This window comes from Nilaparvata lugens, chromosome 2, assembly GCF_014356525.2.
Source record: "Nilaparvata lugens isolate BPH chromosome 2, ASM1435652v1, whole genome shotgun sequence".
Classification (NCBI taxonomy): domain Eukaryota; kingdom Metazoa; phylum Arthropoda; class Insecta; order Hemiptera; family Delphacidae; genus Nilaparvata; species Nilaparvata lugens.
In genome coordinates, this window is record NC_052505.1 from 11,292,832 (window position 1) to 11,316,054 (window position 23,223).

The 23,223-nt window shown below is 32.0% G+C and overlaps 1 protein-coding gene across 3 annotated transcripts in view; it reads left to right on the top strand.

Annotated features, from left to right (window-relative positions):
- Positions 1-23,223, top strand: part of LOC111049960 (FERM domain-containing protein 5) — a 68,329-nt gene that overhangs the window by 25,688 nt on the left and 19,418 nt on the right. For 2 of the 3 annotated variants that reach the window (XR_005570420.1, XM_039420540.1), the window contains exons 2-7: positions 12,743-12,847; positions 14,575-14,617; positions 16,559-16,735; positions 19,906-20,117; positions 21,053-21,205; positions 22,209-22,223. Coding sequence is in view for 2 of the 3 variants with exons in the window: in XM_039420540.1 (XP_039276474.1) it covers positions 12,743-12,847; positions 14,575-14,617; positions 16,559-16,735; positions 19,906-20,117; positions 21,053-21,205; positions 22,209-22,223 (705 nt within the window). In the remaining variant the exon portion in view is untranslated. The remainder of the gene's footprint in view (positions 1-12,742; positions 12,848-14,574; positions 14,618-16,558; positions 16,736-19,905; positions 20,118-21,052; positions 21,206-22,208; positions 22,224-23,223) is intronic. The other variant, XM_022336167.2, reaches the window with a different exon arrangement.

Sequence of the window (23,223 nt, forward strand, 5' to 3'; positions counted from 1 at the left end):
ATCTGAGATCTTCCTGCCTTGCCGACTCTAAAAACGCCGTCTGTAGCCTAAACGCCTGAAAAACGCTTAATATGTCTGGCCCTACTATTATAGACATTTAATTTATCAGGTCAAATAATTACAATGTTGAAAAGAAGTTATTATTAAACGAAAATCCAAATTAAATGCTGTAATTCACCCCGAAGACTTCTGCTACTGCAAAGCAGAATTAATTCATTAGCATTTGAATAATTGCAATACCTATCTCAGTAATTTCCATTTGTAGATTGGAAAGAAAGAAAAACAGACGCTAGCCCAAAACTTCTCTTCCTAAATTTAGTTCATTCAATTGTCCAAAGTAGGGCTATCACAATGCCAATTACATCACATTACCAATTTCCACAAGACTAATAATGTATGGTAAGTATTGATTTTTGTCCGGCCATCAATATAGTCCGGCACTTATTGTGATGACTGGTCATAACCCCCTTCCCATATCGGGGACTTCTATTTTCAATCAATGCTCCAAAATGTGATGGGGACGGATGAGTGGGGAGGTGGGGACCTTCACTTGTTTTTAATTAGTTTGACAGGGCTGTTGTTATCGATATTATTATGGAAGCAGCAGGTCCGAAGTAGGTCATAATCAAGGATGGTATATAGGCTATATATGCAGTATATGGTATAGGTTATAGTATATGGTATATACTGTATTCCTCTTTACTATCCTTGGGTGATAATACGGTCTGTAGCTGCATTGGTGTACTGCGAGCTGCTCGCGAGCCGTGTCCGACTGGAGATCAGCTCCACTTCCCTTCGACAAACACGCTTCAACATCTCCCTTCCCCCTTCCACCCTTTCATCCTCCCCTCAACTCCCTTTAATCCCTCCCCTACGTCCCTCCAGTCATACATCTCTCCTGAGCACGTGCAATTGACGTAGGTGCCCAACTATGGTGTACAGTTTACAAACTGTGAATGTAGGTAGTCATAATTTGATAGCATCTAAAACGGATCTCTAGGTCGGTGCATTTCATTGTAGGTCTTGACTTAGTCTAGTTTGTTACCACTACTCTGGTTTATTACACCACTACCTCCGTAAACAGAGCCGTAGTGCATTCGTGTGACGTCGGCACAGGTAGGGCTCCTACACCAATAAAAATTCGTTGATTTCAGCTGATCTATATCGGCTAGTGTTTTTATTGGTGTAGGAGCCCCACCTGTACCGACGTCACACGAATGCACTACGGCTTTGTTTACGGAGGTAGTGGTCTCACACGCATCGATTTCTGGACATACTATTTTATGTCGTCCTTATAAACTCTATTACATTTAACAGATGACGTTTGTCTAGTTCTGTTCAATCTGATGAAATTTATAAGGACGGCAAAAAATCGTACGACCAAAAATCGATGTGTGTGTAACTGGCCTTACACACACATCGATTTTTGGACGTACGATTTTTTCCGTCCTTATAAATTTCATCAGATTGAACAGAACTTGACAAACATGAGATGTGATCATGAGTTTGTCAAGTTTCATTCAATCTGGTAGAATTTATAAGAACGGAAAAATCGTACGTCCAAAAATCGAGTTGTGTGTAAGTTTGGCTTTACGGTCTCCACTTACTGTCATTTTTGGAAGAACTGTATATTGATTTGCTAATGTCATTGACTTCCCATCTTTCTCATATTGAGTAATATACGTTCATGTATTCTGTAGAAAACGGGATAAATTTTTGTATTAGTACAATTTTTGGATTAACATTAATTATATTATTTTTAAAACAATTATTTTCAATAGAAATCACATGTTAGAGCAATGCTCCAGTGATGTATGGAAAGTCCGTTATTCATGAAAGGGAACAATGGCAAATGGATGATATCATGACACCCTATACAAATGTCTTGTGAGAACGTTGATGTTATTAAATTATAGTAGAATTTTCTCCAAAAAACGTCATCAACTTTGTAGGGGAAAATAGTTAACCATTAGTATGTGTCTGACTTTTTATGTGTCCACGTATTCACCCTCGACAATATTTACTAGTGAAAATTGTGAAAAATCAGTTTAATTCTGGAAATACTCTATCCGGCTGAAACGAATCAGTAATGTCGTAAACTATTGTCTGTCGATCAAAAATGACTTAATCATTGGTTACGATGGTAAATAATTGAAGGTTCTAAAGTTTCATGACTCATTAATGTCAATACATCCTTGAAATCCATATTATTTGATGATATAGGTGGGACACTCAAGGATCTTAGAAAAATAACTTGTAAATTATAATTTAAAGCAAGGACTGTTTCCTTCCTGTATATTTCAAGCGTAACCCATGTTAATAATTCTTTTCACTCATGATCGTCTAACAAATTTCATGCTAACCTTTCTCCTCTAAATATGATGTAACCAATTTATTGAAGGTCTCCAACGACAGTTGAACATGTTTAGTATAAATAATGTGTAAAACTCAGAGAAAACACTTTCTTTCAATTAAAAATTTTATTTGTTCCAATTTAATTTGTATTAATTCTATGTGTATTTTCCTGTTACTCTGATATCCTAAGTGGGTAAAGTGGAAGAGGGGGGGGGGGCAAAATCTTATTGCATCAATTTCGCCCACATCAAATTTTTTTCAAATTCAAATTTTATTTATTCAAACTCACAATATTCACATTCAGAATCAATAAGAAAAACAAAACACTCAGCTCAGTAAGATAAAAATAAATAATGGAAGATTAATAAAATAAATACTGGTATGTTTTATTAGAAATACGGTAAATTTGTGAATTGGAATAAAAAATACTACCTGCTGGAAGTATACAATACTCCACGTTTGCAAGCAGGAATGAATATCACTTCAACTAATTTTAAATGCATGAATAAAAGGAGAAAGAAAAAGAAAAGAGAAAGAAAAGACTAGCAACCATTCAAAGAAATAATATCACTTTTGATATTGTAAAGTGTAAATAAAAGGCATTCATCTATCTATCTATAATATGTTTGGACTTTTTAACATCAAAATGAACTTTATTCCGAAGTGAAAAGTGTAAATTTAAAGTATTGTGCTCACTATAACCTTAGTGTCCGGTTTCCCATTAGGGAACTTTGGACTATATACGGCGAGGTGGAACTACCCTTGGGTCTCCCCACCATTCAAAGCCATACGCAAATAATAATAATCTATCTATCTATCGAACGTCTTCATATGTGTAATTTCGAATCCTTGTTTATTGTCAACTGATTAAATTTGTGCAAAACGTTCTATGGTGAATATTGAAAATTTAGTGATGAACTCTTTAAATTGCCCTACCTTATTAGATTGACGATAGCTGTAATGGAAAAGCTAATTGAATTTTTATGTAGACATCAAAAGTTGATAATAGGCCCGATTCAGGTGTGGAACATTTGGCAATAATATGGTAGCTAATGTGGTGACTCATCTGCAGTCTGTAGGTCTATTCAATTTTCTAAAAGCGTTGCTCATATTTGATCTTTAGTTCTAATAGAACATGATGATCGTGGTGACTCAACGACAGTAGGCCTAGGGGGTATTCTATAATTTTTCAATTTTGAACTCTCGAATGATTATTGTTGAGATACATTTCCATCCCGTACAATTACAATGTTACCCACTTTTTCATTCAATTACTGTGTTGGTAATTGAACTTGTTATGATGCGTACACTCATCTACAGTACGCCAATACGATATTCTATAAACTTTTTTGAAGTTTGAACTTTCGAATTTTTGTTGAGATAAATACAGTTGGGTATACAATGCAAACATTTGTTGTCGCATTTTCTTTCAATTTGTTCCTCGTTCAATTTAGGTTCAAGAATATTGGTTGATAGTAATGTTGATTCATTCAGCAGCTTACAGTATCATACAAATACTATATTTTATGTAGGCCAGATAAGGCTTTGGAGAGAAGAGAAGAGAAAAGGGGATTCTGCTGCCGAGAGCAAGCACAGAGCAAACATTGGATGTTGGGTTTTGGGTTAGTCAGTGCCAGACACTTGAGCCTAGTAGATTGCGGCAAATTAATAACTTGCCTTTTGAGCAGAATGCCGCAACACTTCACTCTTTAAATATGGCTCTCTAATTTCCTTTCTCCTATTTTCATTATTCTGCATTCCTCCCTCATCTCTGCATCAATAAAATTTATTCCATCTTTCTCCAATATGAGAGAGATTTAGTTGTGATTTTGTGTTCTTTACTGATGATGCATAATTATGATTTGTGTATTAGAAAATGTACAAAACATGTATTTTCAAATAAAAAAATAATTATTGTCAACAATTTGGGATAAATCGGTTGTTCCCTTCCCAATCATTCACAATATGCGGTATTCTATCTGTATAATAATATGAATGGTTCTCTATCAATAAATCTACAGTATCAATGTTCAAGTGTTTGATAAATTTGAATATTTTCCTATTCCAATTTATCCAACCAACGTATTTGAGTAAACCAAAATATCGGATTAGTATTGATGAGTATTAATCCTTATTAATTAAATAGTCCTATCCTATTATTGGAGATTGATAATTGAGCTCTTTTCAAATGAGACCCTAATAACCTTACCAGACTAGCTTTGATGCTACTTAATCTCAACCAATCAAATAAACTTAACGTATATTTTAAGGAGTACTTCAAATTCATGTAGAAGATAATATAAACAATAGTAAATAAATACCGTATATTTATCATTTCTTTTTAATTATCCAACATTCATAAGATTTGAAAATACCAGCACACAAAACATATTGTGTTTAAGAAGCTCTATTTTTGTAGCATTTTGGGTAATAATTAATTTATTTGATTCGGTTATTATATAATAACGAAAATAATTACTTCTAACTTGAATGTATATGCGGCACTTAGAAATGGAGGGAGATCAGCCAATTACAGTGATGGAGTCATAGGTAGAAGCGCAGTTGCCAATTTGTCGATTAGAGTCAATCGACTGAATGCTTCAGTTCAGAACGGCAACTTCGCAGCCGTTCTATCCCTACCTCTGTATCCTGTATGCCTTCTGTGCTGCGCATTCCCTCGCAAGTCCAAAGTAATTTTGTACGGAGTATAATTGAACTATTCCATTTTCAAGAAATTCTTTAATTATGTTGTGTCAATTGAATTCATTTGATATGAATACAGTCAGTAGTTTTCGAAGTATATTCTACTTGTTTCATTTGGTCCTAAGTGTTTTCTACTTTTGTATTCAAAATCCATAATAATGATTTTCTCATCATCCTTTATGCATTGAAATGTCCCTTGATTTCAATATTATCAGCGGAATTGACCAATTTTGTTCTTGCTGCTCTACTCCCTCCATCCATGCGAACTTTTATTGTGCTATAACATTTTTGAGTATGAGTACAAGTGAAGTTTTTGTGGGCTCGATATTTTTGAAGTTACGTAGGAAGTTGGTGGTGTTTGCTCAGGTCAGAGTTTATGGGGGACTCTAACTCGCCATTCAGCCGTAAGTTATGGCTCCCCTACTCTCTCTGGCAAGATTTTTATTGGTCACCTTTTTCAATGTTTCAACCTGCGTTTTATTAGCTTTTCTGATCCGTAAATTGTAGCCGCTTAATAAGCAATGCACTAGACACTAGGAAGTTGACTTCCTACATTCTACTCTTGAAATTACTCTATTAATAACCGGTGCGTTTTAGAGGATAATGAATTCCATTGATTTCTAAAAGATGAAAGATAGTGCAGAAGGATTGAAAATTTATTATTTTCGTTTAAATTGATGCGTATCTGGATTTATTTCAAGCAATTCCGTAGCTTTAGAGGATAATCGATTCAATTGATTTCTAAAAGATTACTGATAGTGCAGAAAGGATTGAAAATTGTATTATTTTCGTCTAAATTGATGTATACCTGGATTTCTTTCAAGCAATTACGTATACTCAATCATGTTTTGCGTCATGTATTTCATTCTATTATCTATTAGCACAGAATACAGCATTTGTATTCTGTGTATTCTTATTCTAACACTATGTGTATTCTATTCTAACACTATTCTAATACATTCGTATTCCGTGATATTCTAACACTTCTGTTGTATTCTGTGCTATTATAGGTATTCAATCAATGACCATGAAACTTGCTATAGTAAGGTCCACGTTATAATGACAGTGGATAAAGATAGAAAAATAGCGATGTCGATTCTCTGAATTAATTAATTATATTTCTACACTGTCAAAAACATAATTGGCATCGTTGTGGACCTAGAAATGGATAGTACCACCGGTTTTGTCGAATGATAGACAATGATATCAAAACCAAAGTTGATCAAATACTGTCATTATAATGTGGACCTCACTATAGTCAATTTTGTCCACTGTAATATTCCTAAGTAATTAACTTCATCATGTAAAACAAGTCCATGACAAGCAGTGCTATTTTATACCTCATCTTTTTCATATTTGATTATAAAAATATTGAAAAGTGATCATAATTAGTAGTTCGTAATGGAAAATGAAATTGAAGAGGAAAATATTTTCTTCACATTCTCTAAATACTCTATATTATCTTTTTTTAGGGCTACTTTTTCAAATGGCATTCGTAGCCGAAACATGTTGTAACGAAATAATTTAAAAAGGGTAGCCTACTCAGATTTATATTTTTATTCACTCTATATTATTATGTCAAGTTTTTGATGTTGCAGAATTCAAATTTCTTCCAAAGTCAAGTTTACAAAAGTCTTTTCAATTTTAACGGTGAGTAAATGAACGGTTAATTGTTACGAGAACCAATCAGATAAGCGAAAAACGTCGTTGATCAACACTTAATCACAGTTGAAATTCAACAGTCTTTAGTGCTACCGGGCCTTGTACTTAAAATAGTATTTCTTTGTAAAAACATGATTAATTGATAAAGTCTTAGCAATACTCATGTATGCTCATCAGGTGTGTGCCTATCTGATGTTTGTTATACTGTCAACAGAGAACTGCTCTCTAGGGCATTGCTCCGCCATAACATCATGACCCCTGACCCTCTATTCATAGTGACCTGTTCCACAATTTCCGATACTAGAGACACGTTGTTTCGGTCGACATACTAGTACTGTATTGGAATTGTAATTAGCTATCACTAAACTCCTGTAAATTGTCGTTTGTTTTTTATTGTTACCTATCAAAAACCTAACGTAACCTTCTAGCTTGCATTGGTGACATTCCAGTCATTTCAATATAAAAATTGTAGCAAGTTAAATGAATAACAGAGCACATGTGTAATTCACGTACCGTTTCCAGCTTATCACACATGAACGAAACTATGTATTGTGCTTGGTGAAAATGTATGATACCGGTCTTATGCTGGTAGTATTTAATTTCTTCTTTTCCAATTATGTCCATACTTCCATATTACTCATCAACTCTTCAGTCTAGTAATAATCTAAATTATACTTGGCTAATGAATAATCATTATAACTAAAAACACTTCACTTTCATTGGCTACTTTTGTACAAATTAATAATATAAACAATAGTTGAAATATTTTAAAGTTTTTAATAATAAAGTGTATTACAAGGTTTTTTATTGTTTTTATTAATTCATTCTATTATTTCATTTGAATAATGTTTTAATTTGTATATTTAAGAACTATTTTTCATGCTTTCTGTGATTTAATTCAGAATTTAGTATTTATCAGTATTCAAGTTAGTGAGATGATCACCAGCTTTCATTTTTTCTAACTGAATCAACACTTGAAAATTTTGAAAAGAGAGGGAGTGTCGTTTCCAAAAAATCAACAAATTTATCTGTATTTAATGACAAACATTCGAAGATATTTGAAGGCAAACCTTAGTCATTCCTTCATATATGTCTACAGTATTTCTTGCTCTGTAAATCGGAAGGTATCTTTGAATTTGGAGTATCAAGTAACTAGGAACTCAAGTATCTTGAAATTGTAGAAAATTATTTTGGTAGGAACTCTGAAATCAATCTTGTCTTGAATAATAATTTTGAAACAAGATTTTGATATTTCTACTGTTTTCTATTGTGTACTGGGATTTTTGTCGAGTTGGAATCTCATTTTTGAATAGAATCAAGCAGCTATGTAGCCAATAGACATTCATATTCAAACATTGCTACGATACTGTACTGTAGTAATACTGTGTGTTATCAGATGTTCCATTGTGCTCGTATTTGGTACAGTGTCTCTGCCTTAACACCACTCATTGTAAAATGCCTGATGTCAGTTCTATTGTTGTCACAGTGTCGTCTCATGATACCATATTAGCATGTCTCTTCGCATCGATTTTCTGTTGGATAAGATTCGCACGTGTTTAACCCCATTCAAATTCCATAAAAGTTGATAATACTAAGATAATGTATAATACTGCGACTCTCCAGGTTACAAGTCTATGTCATTATAGAATCATCTATCCATCTATTTTTATTTTTCTAATAACATTGTGGTTTAAGTGAAAGAGGGGGCTCTTATTGCCTCAACTTCACGCAGAACATTTGTAATATAAATAAATGCTTCATAGTATCTTAAGGGCTGTTACTGCCACAACTTTATCCACAACACTAGTAATACTTCAAAGTAAAAAACAAAGGCACATATTTATAAAAACTTGTAGTACCCTTTTATTAAAAACTTTAAAATATTTAAACGACTAGTTTCGACCATTGATCATTTTCAAGTTAAAATGTAGAAATCTGGTGTGGCGCACTCACACAACTTTCCTTGCTGTTATGAGAATTGATCACCTGACGCTGTGTTCACGCGCATCTCAAGTCTACTTATAAACAAAGATCTGAGTCAGCTGGTGACAGGACAATAACGCTGGCGACATACGAGGTCTGCTATCTCTTCATAGTGAATCATTTAATAGAATCAACAGTTGCCAACAGTTTGCAATAATTGGATAATCACATATTCTCCAATTTCGAGCTTATTTTCAATTTTAGGTGAAAATTTTACTGAACATTAATTGTAGAGATTCTCATGCTCAATCTTTTCAACTCATTTTTTTAAAATTGTATCTAAAGCCTGATAATTGAGAAACTAAAATAAAACTTTGCATAGATGGGGCTGAGCTCATGAAATTTTTACAGATATGGGACTTGTGGCAGTTGATAGAGCTTATCGATGACTATTTCAGGTATAACTTTAATCGAAATCTTTGGAGCCGTTTTCGAGAAAATCGCAAAAAACCCTGTTTTTGACAACATTTTCGCCATTTTAGCCGCCATCTTGAATCACATTTGATCGAAATTGTTCGTGTCAGATCCTAATATTGTAAGGACCTTACGTTCCAAATTTCATGTCATTCCATTGATTGGGAGATGAGATATCGTGTACACAGACGCACATACACTCATACACACACACACACACACACCACACACACACACACACACACACACACACACACACACACACACACACACACACCACACACACACACACACACAACTTTTTTGGACTCAGGGGACCTTGAAACGTATAGAAATTTAGAAATTGGGGTACCTTAATTTTTTTCGGAAAGCAATACTTTCCTTACCTTTTGGTAATAGGGCAAGGAAAGTAAAAATATACAAGTTTTTATTTTGTTTTTATAATTTGAATAAATTAGCCCATATGAGTGAAGTGCAATTATTTATCTATACATCTATGATTATTATAGATTGAATCAGCCAATTTCAATGACTGGCTAAATAGTGAATTATAGAGAAAGGTTACTTTTAAAACGTTGTGTCTATTTATTTCTTAACGTCTATGGTTATAACCAAGGAATGTAGAATAGATGCATAATTTATATCCAATTGTTTTATTGCCTTCATTAAAACAAAAGATCATTCTCGGTTAATGCAGTTCACTCTCTTTTTATTAGCAAGCATCAAGAAGGCATATAACTTTGGAAGGAAGAAGATGGACTATTGATCAATGAAGGGGTTGAAACCCTAATAGAGTGAAAGCTGCTGGCTTGATGGAAAAATAAAAGCACTTTTCTTTCGGCTTGCTCAAACTTCAAATCTTGAAGCTGACAAGTCCGCCTCATTCTATTCATGTAACGCGTCCTATTTCTTCCAGCATGTATTTCTGAGCTGGAAAATTAATTCTGTATTTCCAACTTTCTATTCTATATACAGTTGTAACGAATCTAGTATTATGGACGTGAGTTTATTTGGTTCCTATCTTGAAAATTATATTTTTGGAAAATTAATTTTTATATTTCCAACATTCTATTCTACATCCAGTTGTAATGAAGCTAATATTGTGGATGCGAGTCTATTTGGTTTCTATCTTGAAAATGATATTGTTGAAAAATTAATTTAATATTTGCAACATTCTATTCTATATCCAGTTGTAACGAAGTATTATGAATGTGAGTCTATTATTGGTTTTTATCTGCTATTTTTTCCATTATTCTAGTTTTCCACTATAATTGATTGATGAGACGTCTCGATACCTAATTAGATAATAGTGATTAAGACCCGGTTGCACAAAAGTCGGTTAAATTTTAACCGTTATTAATTTCACAAGAACAAATCAGAGAAGGTCTTTTTGATAAGACGGCTACTCTAATTGGTTCTCGTGGAATTAATCACGATTAAAATTTAACCTGCTTTTGTGCAACCGGCAGTGAGTGTTTAAAAATACAGACTTACCTGGTCCTAAAACATTTTTCATGTGATTTATTGTATTTTTTGTTTTTTGACAATTATTTTGAGAGTAATTTAAAAATTGTCAGAGTTGCCGCAACTCGTTTCGTTTCACCTGAAGAGAGATGCGTTGCAAATCATCTTTTTCCATGGTCACGAAAATCCAACCTGTCTCTGTCGAATTTTGCTGCTATTACGGTGAAAAAACGAACACTAATGTCGAAAAAGAAGCAAAACAAGTTTGTTTCATTGGCTGGACAAGAAAGGTCATTGATCTTTCTCTCTCTCTCTTTTCGGATGAATACTTTTCTGATTGTACCTCAGTGGCTGGTCAATGAATGGATGATCATTTTTCGGTAACCTTGTCCTTTGAATTGTGAAGTTTTCCCGATTTTCCATTAAAATTTCCGATTCTGTCTCCTCCTTTCTCAACTTTGAAAATCCTGTCGTTCTGTCACCAACAATGCTCATGTTCCAGTGACATTTGAAAGAAACGTCGACCTCTTTTATTCATTCACTCTGACTATTTTCCATCTCTGATTACCGAGCAAGTTCTTGAAGAACTCCAAAACAGGATTATTTTTGTGGGGAAAATCCGATCTTGTCAGTATGCAGATTCTGAAGTAATTTTCCTTCTGATAATTCCTTATCAGGCTCAGTGATGTCTTCAATCATGTTTCTTAATTGCACATTTATAAAACATGTCATAAATTATGATGTAGGCATAATCACAAATAATTCTAATATTATAGTTAAGATGGTCATAAAAACACTTCACTTGAATGGGCTACGTTTTTACAAATTAATAAGAACAATATGAAAACTTGTAGTACCCTTTATTATTTAAAATATTACAACGACTAGTTTCAACCATAACTTAGGTCATTTCCAAGTTGAAATTTGTCTACAACTTGAATGTGTCAAGCTGAACACATTTCAACTTGAAAATACCTAAGTTATGGTTGAAACTAGTCGTTGTAATATTTTGAATAATAAAGGGTACTACAAGTTTTCATATTGTTCTTATTAATTAAGTTGGTCATATTCATCATAATCATTCATGGATGAATTCACTGGAATGATACTTTCTATTGAATTATATTATATAATTGTATCGAATTATTTCTTAAATACAGTAAGGACATAGAGAAAAGATAGCTCATGCTAAATTTTGCCTCTATTCCTTCACAAGGAGGTTGAAGAGAACAAAGCCCTTCGAGTTGGCGTAGTGCTAGTGAAAAAAGTATATTGAATGAAAGTGTAGTGAACGAATTTAAAGTAGTTAAATTATTAAATTATATATCTCTTTTCTGTATAGGGCTAATTGTAATATAAATGGAAAGAAAAATAAAAATCTCAGTACCCTTTTTGAAATATTTTATCACAAAATGTTTCGGACATTTATGCCATTTTCAACATGTTTCGAAACATGTTGTGATAAAATATTTCAAAAAGGGTACTGAGATTTTTATTTTTATTTATATTTAGTTGAATTATAGATTGGAACAGTAGGCTTCACTGGAAGACTTTAGCAATAAATATTAATTTAGGATAAGAAATAAGAGAACAAAATTAATGGTTAGTCGTAGTGACTAGTTTTAATAGAAATAATAAAAAAATGCTAAATTTTGTCTATGGTAATGGTGCTTAAATTTCTCGCATAGAATAAGTTTTGCCCATTTCAAATCCAGTTAAAAAATGTAGACCATGTCAATTTGAAACAACGGTTTAAAATTATAGAAGGTCAATTTATTAAATAATTTATTTTATTATTTATAGAAGGTCAAAGTCCAAGAGCTTCTAATTTCATAATCACTTGGAGGCAAGGGTGTACCTTACATTTGAAAATAGAATTCTTAAATAATATTGATACTCAGTCTAAAAGCGTGTTACTTGGACCAACATACTATGAATGAGAAAATACACATGTTATATTTCCTGATTGAACTTCCATTCATTTCAATGAGACGAATGCTTCAACTATTAGATCGGACTATTTTTACTTTTATTCATGAAGCAGTCGGGTCTAAAGTAATACTTCCGACTTTCCATTGCATTAAAATGAATGCACTTACATGCATGCAACTGAATAATTTCCAACGTATGAATTCTTACAATCTCTTTTTAATTTTTCCAGATACACCACAAAGGAAAGTACCTGGTTGAACATGTTTGTCGACAACTGAATCTAATAGAAAAAGACTACTTCGGCCTTCGATATGTTGATGCCAGTAAGCAAAGGGTGAGTTTTTTAAAAGAGTATTATTTTATAAATTCAAATCAATTTCTTTCAAATAACTACTCAATCGATGAGATAATTGAGTTTCTAATCGAAATCCCATTTTAGAAATAGGTAAACATCTCTAATGTAAGAAAATTTGCTGTTAGGGAAAGTTTGAAAGTTTGATGTTGAGAAAACGTATCTATCATGAAGTAACGGTATTCATCCTAACAGTAAAGGTATAATTCAATTCAATTTATTTCTTTTTACACACACATATAAGTTTAATACAGAGATTAACAAAAAGAATACATGCAAACAACAACATCAATCAATACACATTTAAACAAAATAAAAAGAGAGTGGTTTCAAAAAAGGATGGAAGATTGAAGGGTTTTTCAACTATGGATATCCATGTACTAGGAAAACCTTCAATCCTTGAGAAGGTGAAAAAGGTATCAGGAAAAGTAAATAGACGGTAGATATGAAAGATGGGATGGGGGAAGAATAATAAGGGAAGGATGGAAAAAAGAAACCGATAGGACCATGTGTTAAAAAAAAGATTTGGAGTACTAGATGAATTACAAAGGATTGCAGAATAAGCAAGCACACAAGTCAGAAGAATAAACTTTGAAGAGAAACATATCATAGATAAAAGAAGTAATTGCTTTTGATCCAGGTGTTGATATCCTGTTTAAGTTTTTCAGTTATTTTCGCACATTTAATATACTGTTCGGGAATTGTATTAATGATTTTACTGCTTATGTATATAAGTTGTCTTCTGATGGTTTCTATGTTTGTATTGTAAATTAAATATTTATTAGCTGTAGGCCTTAGGTTTTATAGGCTGTTGGCAGCGTTATTTGTAGGAGGGAAATCAGTTTTATGTTTAATAATTAACACAGATACAAGCAAAAAAGTTATAAACAATTTAGAATTTTTGAATATCAAATAATATAAACAATACTAGTAGAAAACCTTGAAAACGAAAACAAAATTTATGAAAAACACAGTTAACACGAGATATAGTTTGAAAGTGAAAAAAAACATATATAAGAGAAGCAATAGTACCAAACATGAAGGAGCACTTGAATTCCACATGCACAACTCTCTGTATTATGAGATTATCCTTAATATAGATATAATTTATCTATAAATATGGTATTCTCTATAGTAATGGTACTACTGTATTTAAATCGCAATCTATGAATAATTATTATAGAATAGAATAGATGTTTATTTTATCAAGACGATCGCAAAATACAATAGTTACACTTTTTACTAATCAAATGACAATAGAAAGTACCATACAATAATTCCAATATTCTTGATATAGCAATACTATAATGGAAGTCTTTATGAACAGTAAATTACAAAAAAATAGTTACTTCATAGCACGTGCGTTGACTATCATATAATAATACAACAATAACTTCTAATAATTAGTAAAACTCTAGCATTACAATTAATAAATTATCATTACAATTTGAAAACATTCAAATACTGAATGAATCATTTCAGGCACAATACTATGTTATAGCTGTTATTGTATTTATAGTTGTTAAAGTAATCCATTGATAAAATAGTTTAATATTGTTAGGTACTGAATGTAGAAAAACTGTTCATTTATATTGATTTGTGATGATTATAATTGTGTAATAATCTATGACACAATTTTCATACAAAACGTGGTTTTAAACTTGAAGAAATGTTGAGTATAAGTGACATTATTTTTATTTCTTTTGCAGCATTGGCTGGATCCAGCTAAGGCAATAGTAAAGCAAGTGAAAGGTATGTAGAAAACTTAATGGATAGGTAATAATAGTCTATGATCAACTTAGAAATAGAAGGCCCACGGAGTTTTGAAAAAATGAATTTATAAACCTATTAATTCTCGTATTATAAGTTGAGAGGAGTGTAGATTGCAAAGAATAATGTAAGAGTTTGAAGACCCACGACTATTGTTTCCTAAAATAATTGCCATTCTCATAGGCCAACCAATTATTGTTCGCATCCCAACCGATTGTTTTCATCAGAACATGTAAAACATATGAGGCATGCAATCTTCAAAATGCAATTCAATACTGAAAATACGTCTTCAAAATGTCTTTTGTGAGTTTTTCACCGACAATTCTTCATTCAAGGTCAATTACAATATCAACTGATATTCAAGTTAATAATATTTCGATGAGAACATGCATGTAGTGTAGAGAAATAGAATGAGAAACATACATAACGAGTGACCTAATGTAATTCAAGCCTCAACTTCACTTCTTTCCTAAAATGATTTAGTGAAGTATTCTTATTTAATTTGGTTTTTAACTATTCTAAATTCCTAGTTGATATATATTTGGGACTCAAAATTAAACACAAATCTTGAAGTGTAAACATAACTTATTATTTTAGGACAATATCTATCTAAATTTGGGAAAAGAACAGTTTTGGGCTTTAAGCCTGTTGTTCCCTTCTCAATCAAATCGAATATTTTTTATTGCCATTAACAAATACATGTATCGACAACGTCAATGTAACATAGAGCTAAACTAAAACATTACACATTAAAATTTGTGCACATCACAATATAAAATAATAAATTAGAAAAGTAGTACAGGCATTCTTACTCAAACCTAAAAGTTTAGATTTGTATTTTCAAAGAACTCCTCAATACTATAGAAAGGATTTTCAACCAGCCAAACATCCAATTTTCTTAAAAATATTTTTTGATTGTAAGAGTATTTACAAATGCTGTCAAATAGCTTATTATAAACTTTTTTGCAAATTTGCAATTATTCATAGTTGAGAATGATATTGTATGTATCAATGTATAAATAAATAAACTGCCAAATCCAACTAATTTCTGAAAGAAAGAAAATTATTCTCACTGTGATAACTGCTCTTAACTTAAACCACAGAGAATAGATAGCATAAGAAGATGATGTTTCAAATTTCAAGCTGATTTTTGTTACCTGTAGCCGAGTACTGTTGACCACTGTCTATTATTACTGTTTTAGTCGGCAAAGTATTAGAGTTCTTTATGGGAGACTACCAGCGTCACATAGCTTAACGAAAAATAACTACTAGGACTATCGGCTTGAGTTAACAGTGAAATCTGAAACATAAACACTCTATTATACCATGGCATATTTTCTTATGCTATCTTTTCTCTATGCCTTAACTAAATTATTATTCGGTATATAATTGTCTTGTAAAAAATTATGCGAAGTATAATATCAGCTCTAAACATTCTTGATTGTTTGATAATCCACATGGAGTGGAGACATTAATAAGAGACATAGAGAGTGAAATCGTGCTCTCTCATGAACTGACACTTTACTTTAGAATTCATTTTTATTGGATGTTATTGTTGGAATTATAGAATAATTGTGTCTCTATTATCTAATTATAGAATAAATGTATCTCTATTTAACTGTATTTCTGTATTTGTATGGCTGGTCCGTGAACAAATAAAATGATTATTTATTTATTTATTTAATATCAGCTCTAGGTGTGGGGTGTCTTCCTTCCAATAGATATGCTGGATCCAATAATTTTTTTAGTCTATTTTTAGTACCCTCCATATACCAATTCTTAGTTCCTCATCACTCTCATTTTCTATTTATGTATATATTTTTAGTATTCTCCACATTTTTTCTCATTATTCTAATGCAACAAATCCATACATGCATTGTTTTAAGATTCCATTGTAATAATGAAAACGCGTTCTGTTTGCAGATATGGATCCAATTCTGTTCAGCTTCAGATTAAAGTTCTATCCGCCGGATCCTTTCCGGTTAAAGGAGGAGATCACTCGCTACCAAGTGTACCTGCAACTGAAACGAGACTTACTGCACGGTCGTCTCTACTGCACGCCTAGTGAAGCTGCCCTTCTAGGCGCTTACGTCATCCAAGGTGATCTCAAATTACACAATATTTCTTATTTTGCTATCCTATCATAATATTAAGCGAGCAATTTCTTTATAAATTTATTTATATGATTATTTATATAGTTGGCTATACAGGGTGTTTCAGAAGTAGTGTCGAACATTTTAGGGTATTGCTCCTGGATGATAGGAGACTACAAATGTCATATTAAAGTGTCCAAAACTCAGCGGTTTTCCTTATAGATGCCATTTTGGTTTTTCACTTAGAAATTATTATCTCAAGAACGAAATGATGTATTGATCTGAAATTTGGCATGAATATTTATGCTATAAAGACCTAACTTTAAAAAATGCCTATGTAAATTTTCAAAATGGCGGTCATTTAAAATTTTTGATGGCAATTTTCACGAAAACCGTTCACTTACAGAAAATTTACAAGAGACAAAAAAGGTTTCAAATTTTATCAAGATTTCAAGGATACCTTATTTATTAAGATTCGTCGGAGAATAACAGATTAATTAATTCTTTTCGTGTTGCTTGTATGACCACTTTTCACAATTTAAACATCAATATTAAATTTTTAATTCCAATTGTATTTAAGATGAAGCTTTGAAACTCGGTATGGCTCCATATGGCCATACAGCGTATTTTACATTGTTTTTCAGATAATCTTGTTTGTTCATGATCATGCATGCAGTACAAAAATAATTAATTTCTCTGTTATTCTCTGACCAATCTTAATAAATATGGTATCCTTAAAATTTTGATAAAATTTGCTAACTTTTTTTTCTCATGTAAATTTTCTGTAAGTGAACGGTTTTCGTGAAAATTGCCATCAAAATGGCCGCCAGTTTGAAAATTTACATAGATTTTTTTTATTTTATCTTTCAAAGTTGAGTCTATAACATAGACTTCGTTCTTGAGATAAGAATTCTCAAGTGAAAAAACAAAATGGCAGCTATAAGGATAACCGCTGAGTTTTGGACACTTAAAATACAACATTTGTAGTCTCCTATCATCTAGGAACAATACTCTAAAATGTTCGACACTACTTCTGAAAGACCCTGTATATTTATGTCCAACGGATCTCGAAAACGGCTCTAACGATTTTCACGAAATTTGGAACATAGTAGGTTAGGTTTATGATATAAAAATTTGATTGCACTAGGTCTCATCCCTGGGAGAACTCGCAGAAGGACATGAGATATATAATAAATATTCATCCTTGGAAAAACAGATGATAATTTCGTCGTCTGTCGATAATAGAAAATGCGTGTGCCTGTGTGGGAGAGAGAGAGAATTATGTTCAGCTGTGTAATCAATCAGCTTATCTCACGAGAAATAATAATCTAGAAATTTTAATCGATGATCAAAATAATCTGATTTGTTGACATGACATGGTATATCATTCTAAATTAGAGTATATCATAATTTTCAAAGTTAATCATTATTTCACAGTTTTAAGTGATTAGTGAGTGTTATTCAATTTGGTTTGTAAACAATCTAAATAAGAACTTGTTTGTTTTCAAATGTTTGGACTGAAAATTGGACCTGAATTCAAGTGTATGGAACATAACCTACTTTTTGGACGATTTATAGTGTATAAATCAAAATTCGGGGAAGAAACAGTTTTGGGCTGTGCATATTAGTCCTTCCCCAATCATTTTAAATAGTTTTGTTCTGTTTATCAATAAATAAATATAAACTATGATTTAATGCTTCTATGCTTTTGTACTCCGGAGCGAAGCTCGGTACCGCGATATTTTATTTTTATAGTACTACTTCAAAGTAAAATTCGTATGGCTTTTGTTGGTAGGACTTCCCTGAATATATAATTTAATCCGTCAATGGGCCTTACGACTGTCATACTTCAGCCGAGACCGACAAAGAGGTGTCCATCCGATAACACGGGAGTGACCTGGTCAAAAACTTTCGGTAATGAGCGGGTTTGAACCCGGGATTTCTAAGCTACTACGCAAGCAGTCTATCCACTAGACCACCGATCAGTCCAAGGCTACTTGATCATTTTATTATAGAGAATCATTTGTATCCTTTTATTTTCTTAGATGACGGCCGGTTTTAAGGAATTCATCTCATTATCAGGTGTCAAATAATAATAATAATACTGAGAGTGATGCCCACATAATCTCTTAGGCTTGTGCGGGGGTAATGAGTGAGAGGGATGATGATGAGAGATGACTACTGTTTAGGTAATCGGGACCGACGGCTTATCGTCTCCTCCGAAAGACGGGGTGGCCGTATCTATGTGATTGTGCTGTGGTCAAAAATTTTTGCCCCGGTCGAGATTCGAACTCGGGTTCTCTTGATTATTAGCTGGCGCCTTATCATTCACTCCGAGCCACCCAAATTAATTATTATTTTGGAGTAAACAAATACTTCTTCATTTGGTTACTTGATAGTGGGATGAATACCCGAAACCGGTCGTGTCATCAAAGAGAATGAAAAGGTACTACTAATTCTATGTAGTAAAATTCGCATTTTCGGCTGTAATGTTTGTCTTTCGTAGAAGCGACAAGTTATATCATGAACCTTCGACTCCCACCCACGTGGCTCAGCTCTCTTTTTTTAGGTTGGGGGTATGAGTTTGGTCAGTTTGTTCTCGGCAGCCTCCCTTCGAATATTTTCTACTCTGCCTTTATGAATGCAGAGTGAGGGGTCATTCCTACCCCCCACATAACTACCTCGCCAGCTACTCTTTCACCGTTTGAGGGGTTGAGGCTCATGTTATACCAGAGGCTACAACTCTAACATTATGTGCCATGAAATTATCATCATATATAAGCTAAATTTCTCATCTGTATTTAAATTTCTCATCTAAATTTCTCTTACTGTAAAGAAACAGCACTGATAAAACAAGAAAACTTATCAGATTATGAAAATTGTAAGAAAAAAATTGATATATTTACAGACGTTTCAAGTAATATACAATTTTTTTTCAATGGTAAACTACCGGTATCTATAAAACAGTTTTATAGTTATATATAACCTCATGTTATATCTCTTAGCCTCTAGATTTTACCTATCGTACCCCTTATCACCGCAAAATTCATAATTTCTTAAAACCAGTTTAGTTGTTTTTGGAATGTCAATAAAGATTTTTTAAGTAATTATTATTATAAAGATTTTTTGAATCATTATTATTATGAAATTAATATATTGTATTGTTGTTGTTTTCAGCTGAGCTGGGTGACTATGATCCTGAGGAACATGTTGAGAACTATGTCAGTGAGATGAAGATACTATTGAAACAAACACAACTAATAGAGGAGAAAATAATGGAACTGCATCAAACTCAGCTTAAGGGCCAGAGCCCAGAAACCACAGAAACAAATTTCCTCAGAAAAGCATGTACACTGGACACCTATGGAATCGATCCTCATCCAGTCAAAGTGAGAACTGATTCATTTCTAATTCAGTTTTCCTTCTGAAATAATTACGTTCTCCGATCAGTTATCACAGTATTAATTTTGAAGCAGTTCAGGGCAAATGCCTGTTGTTTCACTTGAATTTTATGTATTGTCTATGAGTTCTCAGTTAAATATTAAGATGCTCTTGTGACATTTTGCTTCTGGCTTAACAATTGACTTTTTCATGTTCTTCATGTCTCATTTTTTAAATGTTATTTTTGTTCCAATACTTCATTTTTTTCAATTTACTCTTATATCAAAGTTTCAATGTAAACGCAGTTAAGTGGGAGAGGGGGATCTTATTGCCTCTACTTCGTCCACATCACTTTCAATTTTATAAAGAGCACATCATTTTGTTATTAATTTGGATCTTCATCTTTCTAAATTCAAAATTTATTGTTTCAAGCGTTAGGTGAGAAAATTAGACAAAACTTTATAAAGTGAAGAAAGCATAACCTATTTTCTGGACTATTTTAATGAATCAAAATTCGGGGGAGGAACAGTTTTTGGGCTTTGCATGTTGATCCTCTGCCAAATTATTTTAAATAATAATTTTGTATCATTGAATCAATAAAATAAAATAAAAATACACTTATTCATCTATCATCTATCTCGGAAGATACCGTAATAAATAATTGAAAATACTAGTGATTCTCTGTAGTGATTTTTGCCCTAGCAAAATACTTTATTGAAAATCATTTGATTTGAAATTTAGGATTCAATTGCATTGCGAATTTATGTACTTTATGTATTCATTTATTCCATCATGTACAATAATACTTCATGAATAGCACAATTGGCTTTAGAACTTTGTAATCCTCAAGTTTATGTGTTGTTTTCTCTGTGAGATTATAATTTATACTGTTCTTATTTATGCGATATACAGACTAATTTAATTTTTGCTAAATCCCTTTCAGGACCATCGAGGGAACCATTTATATTTGGGTATCAATCATCACGGAATTTTAACATTCCAAGGCAGTAGAAAAACACATCATTTCAAGTGGTCGGAAGTTCATAAACTAAATTACGAAGGAAAAATGTTCATCATCCATCTTATCTATCAAGAGGTGAGTTTTATTTATTCATTTGTTGTGAAGCTTACATATTAAATGGCTTTTTACTCATAATAATTAAATCATTCGGAGTGTAATTCAATAATAATCATTTAGAGTGTGATTCAAATTAGTGTAATATACATAATGCTGTACTTACCAAATTCAACATATATATCAAAAATAGTCAATGCAATTTCATTGAGAATAATAAATATTGTCTCTACACTAATTCAAATACCAAGTAACACTATTAGTTTAATAGTGTACAATATTAAGTAGTTTAGGAACATTTATAGGATTCTGGCATCCTGAAATACTAGAATACGGTACATTAGGCAATTCCTAATGCAAGTAGTATGTTCCTTATATTAGTGAAATTTTTGTATCGTCGACTATTGTTTTATTTGAAAATTTAAATCAATCTATTAAGTTTCTATTATGTTAAGAATTAGAATAATTTTTTATATTCAGCATTTTTAGAATCCACATAGCTGCTATACTTTCTATTAATAATTTTTCGGTTTCACTTCTTTAATGATTCTTTTTAGTCCTTCGTAGAAAAGAAAATGTAAGTAAATTTCATTGTCGTATTTTGCACTACCTATCCAGTGTATTATAAACTTAGTGACCATCCTGTTTTGTCATATTCAGAAACTAAATTGTAGGAAAACTTTTTTCTGTTTTCAATTTTAATTTGCATATATTTCAGTCACCAATCAAGCCAATCGAAATAAAATATGTTCTATGAAGTATTTTACACAATGACGAGTGAGCTAAGTGATTAATTCAGAACTGCCAGACAATTTTCTTATCGTTCGGTCAAATACACTAATATGCATTCATTGGGTAAAATAACAAGTAATACTATTATAATATGCTATTATTAATACAATCATCGCGAACATAGTTCTCAATTATTGTAATATTCTAGATAGTTTTTGTTGTAAATCATTATTTTTTGTTATCATTGTTCAACCAATCATTCATTTTTATTTTTTTCGTTTCATGCATCTAGGACCCCAGAACAAAGGTGAGTCGAATTGTTCGAAGCAGATTTCAATTTGAATGATTATCACTTTTAAGATGGTGATAGAATGAAAAATTTCTTATCATTTATATCTAGTTTTTTCCAAGGTACCTGGAATACTAGGTACCTAGTATTCTAGGTACATTGGTTTTTTCAAGTATTCCCAACCAGCACGAGATTATCAATTTTTAGGTCTATTAATTTTTTTGGGAATACTTTATAGCTTTATATTAATTGCTTTTAGGGTTGTTATGAACTGCACTTGTGACTATACATGCTCAATTCAAATCACGTTATTATAAAATTAATATGACTATATATACTCAATATATATATATATATATATATATATATTATACTCTATATATATTTGTGACTATACATACTCAATTCAAACACTCATATCAAATTAATTTGAACAATCTTCAGTGGTACGTTACAAAATGAAAATAAATAACACACTTGAGTAAATACAATTGATCCTTCAGCAAGAAATAATCGTACAATTTACAAAAAGTAAAATCTCTCAATGAATGAATCATAAATAATCCTGCAATGCTTGTGTGGGAGTGAGTGCACAGGTATTTTAGTATTTTTACTACCGGTACCTAAAATATAGGCCTACTTTGTATAACATTATTTACAACATGATATGTAAATTAAACTTTAAAATGAAGGTTTTTCATGCTGTAGGAGTTTTATGCTAAAAAGTGATTTCAATGCCACAATTGAAGATTCCATTCCAAAAAAGTTTCTGTTGGCTGAATCCTAAACACCACTGGGATTGTGATGTTAATCATTTATTTTTTAATCTTTCAGAATGTTTTACCACTGTACATGTTATAATAGGAAATTATCAAATATCATAGTGAGAACTCAATAGTAATCTATTTAAAAAGGAAACTTTCTATAAGTATTTAAGCCCAGTTGATGATGAGGGGATGAATTTTATAGAGCAAACTATTATTATGATGATTCCATGAATTGAATAGATCAATGGAGA